General features: G+C 50.5%; 1 protein-coding gene across 1 annotated transcript; it reads right to left on the bottom strand.

The window, feature by feature from the left end:
• Nucleotides 1-6,083: 6,083 nt before the first annotated feature.
• On the bottom strand, nucleotides 6,084-7,334 carry LOC100907926 (uncharacterized). The gene has a single exon (XM_003739944.1). The coding sequence runs from the start codon at nucleotides 7,332-7,334 to the stop codon at nucleotides 6,084-6,086; it is 1,251 nt and encodes a 416-aa protein (XP_003739992.1).
• Nucleotides 7,335-7,577: the final 243 nt, after the last annotated feature.

The following is a 7,577-nucleotide window of genomic DNA, read 5'->3' as shown; positions in this document are numbered from 1 at the left end:
GAACGTGCATGTGCAAGCTCGGGCACGCCGAGTCGAAGCGCTACCAGTTGCACAGCGAGCGCTTCAGGCGCATGAGCGTTCAGCGCGTCTCCGGGAACGAGCGAGATTGTCAAACCATAAGATTCGAGTTTTCATTGGTTTTGTCCCGAGACAGAGTGCATCATAGGAGTGCTATTCAAGGTTATCGACGGTAGGCGGTTATTCGTGGTTCCGAACGCGATGCGGAAATATATCTTAGTATATAGAAATATATACATATATATGTTATTCGTGGTTCCAAACGCGATGCGGAAATATATCTTAGTATATAGAAATATATACATATATATGTTTTCGGATATCTCGGGCAGATCCAATATTCGTCCATTGTTCATAGTATTTTCCATTATTCCCGTAGAGTCAATGCTTGAGGGCGAGTTTTCGATAATTATTTTAACACCCTTAGAGTGGCCATACGCAGATAACCTCATAGGGTTGAACTTCTCTCGGGGTGGGGATTTTATGACCGAAGTTTCAGCCCGATCGGCGCGTTACATGTTCGGTTCTCCCCTTGTCAGAGCAGGCTAGGCAACAGCCAGTTAGAAGGAAACGCTTTCAGGGAAAATATTCTAAGTAATGTTGAGGACAACATTTAGGTAGCGAGACCGAGCGAATTGGTTCAAATGTATGGTGAGAATGTGGCAGGCATAAGTCGGGAATGGAACGGAGATTTACGGAATGTGCACGACGGATGGAAGATTGACCGGAAGAAATGTCGAGTACATATTTCAGTGAAAATGGCGCTGGCATCGACAAATCACAGCTCGAGTTGAGACGGAGGTTAGGCAAACGAAAGACCGAAATGATCATTCCATCGTCGTCGCTTCAACGATCAAATCCTAGATCCAGAGTTCAGTTCAGGAACCCAGCACTCAGTACGCAGGCCAGTATGCAGCAGCAAAGCTGTGAAGCTTGTGGAGACAACAGACTCGCGACCGGGTCTGTGAGGTGTCGAGCAAGGGACGCGATATGTACCGCGTGCCAGCAAGTGGGCCATTACGTGGAGTGCTGCGTGTGGCACAGGGGTCCGAGGAGGACAAAGAGGCAAAGGTCGGACGAAGCGGTGGAACTACTGCAGGCCATCCTGCGGGAGGGGCGTGCGGATGTCAGCGTTAATATCCAGGTACGGGCAATCGGGCAACGGGCCGAGGGTGGAGAACCGGCGGAAGGAGTCGGCGAGCAGGCCATCGAAGATGCAGAGCAGGCAGTCGACGGCGTCGAGCAGGGAGTCGAGGTTGAGGAGCAGGTGGTTCAGGCAGAAGAACACCCGATCGAGCACGAGGACGGGCATGTGCCGGAACGCGGGGCCGATCTGGCGCGATGGCAGTGCACCATCTGCCTGGGCGAGGCGAGAAATGCGGTCGTAACCACGTGCGGCCACCTGTCATGTTGGGGCTGTCTCTATGGTTGGGTCACCGAAGGCACTATGGGCCAGTGCTGTCCCCTGTGCCGGTCCAGAATCAAAATTTTTCGATCGACTCCCATCTACGGAAGTGAAACGGACGAAGCAGGACAGGCGGAGCAGAGGCCCGGAGCAGTTTATGCGCCAAGAAGGGAACTACCCTGAAGATGTGATCAATATAGCAATATATAATATATATTCTTGTACTCAAGGTTTCGTCATAAACTGAGGGTCAACCCGGCTAGATAGTGTCCTCAACTAGGTACGTAATAAGAGGCGTTCCCATAGGAATTAGGCATTCGGTTAGGCTACTCATCAGGATTAGGATTAGGCAATCCAGGTTGATCTGGAGATCAAAAATGGTAGCTGTGGTCGAACGTCGTAGGCGAAATCTACCAGGGACGTCTGTCGTCAGGTGCGCGTTGCATTATCGTCACCGTAGGGCCTGATGACGTCAGTTGAGATTCGGGTGTCGTAGCTGACGGCCTGCGCGACGCTCAGTCCAATCGAGCATTCGCCCAATAAAGTGAGGTGAAATAAGTCGGACATTCCTCCCTTCAAGCCATTCCCCATAGTAGGAGTAGTTATCACAAACCTAACACAAAACGGTTAGCATCTCTCGTTCCTCGACAGCTGTCCGGCCCAACACTTTCTTGAGTGCGGTCTTCGCACTGCCTACTGATCGCTCCGTGAATCCCATGTACCATGGGGCCTTCTCTATGGAGGACTTCCATTCCATTCCGTCTCGCGCTAACTGCTCCTGTAGGGCTCCGTCTCTCATCATTTAGCACAGAGTCTTCAAATCCTGTGCTGCTCGCTTGTACGCTTCCGCGTAGTCAGAGTGGAATGTTCTTGGGGAACCTCGCCTGGCCTTGAATCTCCTTAAGCTCATGAGAAACTCCGGGTTGAGGACGAATGAAGAATCTAAAATGACCACGTGAAAATGACCACCCAGATCTTCCTCGACTCCTTACCGTTCTTTACGAATAGCGGTCCCAAGACATCTGTTCCGACATGCTCAAACGGTTGCGACTTCGAAACCCCGACATCTGGCGGAGGTCCGACAACTGCTGATGCCGGCTTCAAGTGGAATATTCTGCAGTTCTTGCATCCGTGTGCAATGTTGCGGATCGTTCGTTTCACTTTCGGTATCCAGAACCTGCGCCGCGCCATCATGATGACCTGACTCGGTCCCGCGTGACAAGCTCGTTCGTGTATATCCATCAGGATCATTTTCGTGACTAGGTGTTTCGGCGGTATGATGATGGGGTTCTTGGGAAGGTCCACTACGTGATGTCCCAACCTCCCGCCTAGCAAGAGTAGACCGTCTTGCAGGAAAGAGTTGAGTACGCGAATCTTTGAACTCTGTGATAGGGAGGAAGTCAGTCGTAATTCCTGTAACTCCTGCGGGTACGCTTCCGTCTGAACCTGAGCGACAATGAAGTTCTGTGCTCTTCGCAGCTCTACGAACAGAATAGGCTTCTTCATCTCTTCCCCCTTAATTCGGTGTCTCCAAAGATTGTCGGCTCTTTGGAATCGAACAATCGCTCTGACGTATGTTGACCATTTGCTGCTGTTGCCCAACCGCAGGACGGGTTGGTGCATTATCTTGGTTTTCGAATTCTTTGCGAAGTTTGCCCATAACTCGATCGGCTTTGCGCTCCTTTCAGATAGGGAACTCTCAAATGGGTTCCTCCTCATGCTTGCCGCGATGACCTTAGTTTCTCGTGGTGCCTCGTTCGACAACTGAGGCCATGATGCCTTCGGCTTCCTCATGAACTCAGGTCCGATTAGCCAATTGCTCTCCATAAACTCTTGGGAAGTGCAGCCTCTTGATATCGATGGACGACGGAATCGATGGTCGATTGAATCGATGGAATAGATGGAATCGATGGAATCGATGGAATAGATGGAATAGATGGAATAGATGGAATAGATGGAATAGATGGAATAGATGGAATAGATGGAATAGATGGAATCGATGGAATAGATGGAATCGATGGAATAGATGGAATCGATGGAATAGATGGAATCAATGTGTTAGCTGTCCGACAGAATGCCTAATGTGACGTAGCTTCAGAAGGAACGTGCATCGAGAGAGTTTGAAAAGAAAAACAAGTAGAGTGAACGGGGCCTGTGTCGGACGAGAACCACGAGGAGTATCTTAGAATCCAGAATAAATGGAGTGACTATCGGAGACGATAAACCGAGTTTTGAGTGGACGAACATCTAACCACAGCGGTGGGATTAAGAACCAAGGAAGCCCGAGGACTTCGATGCGCAGATCGAGACGAAGACTAGGACGAGTGAGTGACATCTTCTGGGCCTAGATCTGCTCGCCGGTAGACAGCACAACTAACCCCTCATCTCAGGTGCCGACCGAGTAAAACAGGATGGCATCGATACGAAAGCATTTCGTCCCGTTCGATCCAGACGAGCCCACCACATTTTTTTCGGAAATTGCAACGGCTCGCCGATGCGGAGGAATGGAGCGATAAGAAAAGCTACGCGAAAGCATTGGTATGCATCTCAGAGGACCACGAATGGATTGCAACTCGATTGGAGGAGGCATACGCGGAGGACATCAACCCGGTAGCGATGGACGGCGAGGAGGCGGCGGAGGCGGTTTATCCGACGCTCTCGAGTCTTGAAGGGACAACCCTCGATATCGTGGACCCTCCGAGCACGAGACAGCTCTTGATGGACCGCTTCGAGAAGGTTAAGGTGAAGGCAGGGGCCCCGGTTGAGCCAGTGCGACAGAGACTTGTGGATCTCTCCAGGAGAGCGGTCCCGGAGGCGACTCAGGAAACAATCACCATGTTCGTGATCCGACAGTTGATCAGGGGCTCACCGGAGGCATGGCAGCTCCGCTTAAAAGAGGAAAACTTTCAGACAATTGGAGAGATTGAGGCGAAGATCCGAACCCTTTCGGACGCCGGGTTGAGCGAGAATCCCGTCTCGGCTTCCGTCGAGGTGCGGCGGATGGAAGGTGCCGGATTGGGCTCACAACCGATGGACCGAATGGGTGCCCCTTGCGGTCGATGCGGGAGAGTGGGACATTACGCCAACGAATGCAGGGTCCGATACAACTGATCAGTCAAGTCGACTCACGAAGTGGGAAGACTGGACTGGAATTCCACGAGTAAGGTGGAAGCGTTCATCGAGGGATAGATAGCGATTGTGATCCCGGCGGCGGCGACTAGGCGGTCTTTAAAGAAAATGAGTGGAGTTGCGTCGTCGTCGTGACGGTTGGTCTCACTCGTTGGGCGACGCGCGGAGTGTTAGTTTTTATCTAAGTCGCTGCCCTTTTGCGAACTGTACCTAAACGTGGCGAGTTGAAGGTAGCTGAAGAAACGTTGTGAATGCGTCGTTTATTATCTTATGACAATTTTTGGTTTGACTCCGTTGTACCATACGGGCTCGTATGTACATGGTTGATTAAGTTAACACCGCATAGGTTTACCCTGCGTTTCGTAGAATTGATACTATTCCATGTGTATATCACTTGATCCGATTACTGCGGACCTGACGCCGTACTGGCGAGTTGACTGGTAGCCTATGAGATCAGGAGTTGGCTGGTAGCTCATGAGATCAGGTACTTTTTTCCGGTTAGATTTTCCGGAGCCGTGTTGTTGTGAGCTCAGTTTCGCGAATCTCCTGTGAGGGATAGATGGAATGTGTGAGTTTGTTGGGTGGGTCTGGGTGGGATCCCTCGATGAACGCTTCCACCTTACTCGTGGAATTCCAGTCCAGTCTTCCCACTTCGTGAGTCGACTTGACTGATCAATTCCACTTCGACGGTTCCATCGTTCATCGAGGGATAGATAGCGATTTTACCGTTGTGTCATGAGCACGGCGGAGGACATGGCCGATGTCGCGGGTGGTCGAAAGTAATGGTTGTAGAAGGTGGAAGCCCGGGACCAACGCGCTGTTTGCAGAATTTCGGATACATTGACACCCCGTAAATGGGACGCGGTTGTTGCCGCGCTCCGTGTTGAGTGTGCCGAGTATATGGAAATGTCGATGCCCGCGGCCAGGAGAATATTCTTCATCCAGCGCGCTAAAGTGTCTTTGGAAGCGGGCCGGAAGGGTTTGCGGGATGTGAGAAATAGTTTGTCGATAGCTTGGCGTGAGGGTTCTGTAAGTGATACGTATGCGTCGAGCGTTTTTATCGGACAACGAGACTCGTTCTCAGGGTAAGCTCTGACTATGAGTGTAGGGGAGTGATGGCCGGGTCTGCTTGTTTTCGTTAGTCCGCGGGAGTAGGCAAATTCCCATTGGAACGTGTCGCGAGTGAGTGGCGGATAGCTCAAGTCCGCGATCTCGCCGATTCTTGCTGCTGACGTGAGCAATAAAAGAAGTAGCGCGCGGGATGCTGCTTGTTGTATTGATAGTGTTTCAGGTGGTCCCCATGTATCTGAGAATGCGAGTACTGTTTCGACATCCCATATAGCAGGGCGAGTTTTTGTTGGCGGATGTGCGTTAAATATCCCTCTCATTAGTCGCCTTATGGTAGGATGATTCCCCACTTTGAAAGCTTCGATCGGCGGTAGTTTGTATGATAAACAAGAGCGGTATGTGTTCACCGTGGAATAGGAGTATCCTTGAGTGGCGATATGCGCCAAGAAGTTGCAGATTTGCTCTATAGTAACGCCAATGAGAGGGGTATGTCGTTGTTGACACCAACGAAGCCAACGATTCCAAGCGAATTTGTATGACGATCTTGTGCTTTCTCGGATAGACTGTTCCAGAAATCGCGTTGCTTCTGCGGACAGGTTAGAGGTGCCAGGCGCCAAACGACTAATCGTAATTTGTTGTTTAAGATTAGTGGGTGGGGCTCTCCTTTGTGGTCTTGTAGCAGGTCGTCGAATGTCGGGATTAGGAGAGGACGTGCGATGCAGCGTTGCAGTAGCCGGGGGAAAAAAGGCTGTGTGGGCCAAAGTGGGCAGATTAGAGATAGTTCACATGATGGGAAGAGGTCTAGGTGGGAGAGGCAGCGATCTACCAATTTGAACGGGGGAAACGCGTATAGGTTGTTCCACATGTCCCATTTCGATAAGAAAGCATCCATGCTGAGTGCGAAAGGATCTCTGATCCAACTGATGTAAGGAATGATTTTGTAGTTCGTGAAATCCGCGAACAGATCGATGTCGAAGGGGCCCTGAGCTGCGTCTAAGCGTTTGAATATAGCGTCGTGCAGTGAGAAGCTATGGTTGTCGCATGTTGTTCTTGACAATAAGTCAGCCCTGTCGTTGCATGTTCCTGGGATATGTGTAGCTTTCAGAAATATGTTTCTTTCGAAGGCCCAGGCCCAGAGTGACCTTGTTAGCGAATTTAAGGTTGAGGAGTGTAGCGAGCCGAAGTTATTAACGCAATGCATTGCAGTTGTATTGTCGGTCCGAATAGCGATCGTTGTGTCTTTTTGGTCATCGGCTAGTTTTTGTACCGCCAGGAAAATGGCTTTAAGTTCTAGCGCGTTGATGTGGAGATTTTGATCGTGTATGTTCCACGTTCCCCCGGACGCTCGTTGTCCACACCAAGCGCCCCACCCTTTGAGAGAGCTGTCTGTCGTTATTTCCAGTGAGACAAGTGGTAATTTTATAGGTCCGACCGCTATCATGTCTAGGTTTTCGGACCACCATATGAGGTCTTCCCGACCAGTGAGGGGTAAAGGCACTTCCGAGTCGAACGCACAGTTCTGTCGGGTGCTCTTGGAAACAAGTGAGGCCAACGACGAACAATGATATCGCAGAGATCGAACGATCGTGGTTAGTGCGTTCAGCTTGCCCAGTATGCGGTACAGCATTCGAAGTGTGATCCTTTGAGTTGCCAACAAAGTGATGATGTCTTGTTTTATCTGGTGACGTTTGTCTGTCGGCACCGACAGTTGCATCGTGGATGAATCGAGGTTATATCCGAGGAAGGTGACTTGGTCTGTCGGTTGTAGCGCGGATTTGGTTAAGTTTACCGTATAGCCTAGCGATTGCAATAAGTTTATGGTACGATCGACATGGGCGTGAAGTCGTTTGGCGGAGTCGCCAATGAGCAAAAAATCATCAAGATATACAATTAGGGTTATGCCTTCTTCCCGTAGCTTCGCTACTACCGGTTTAAGCAGTTTCGTGAATACTCGTGG

Source organism: Galendromus occidentalis, unplaced genomic scaffold, assembly GCF_000255335.2.
Source record: "Galendromus occidentalis unplaced genomic scaffold, Mocc_1.1 scf7180000076625, whole genome shotgun sequence".
In the NCBI taxonomy this organism is placed as follows: Eukaryota; Metazoa; Arthropoda; class Arachnida; order Mesostigmata; family Phytoseiidae; genus Galendromus; species Galendromus occidentalis.
Note: the sequence above shows the minus strand (reverse complement) of the source record. Positions and strands in the feature narration are given on the sequence as shown.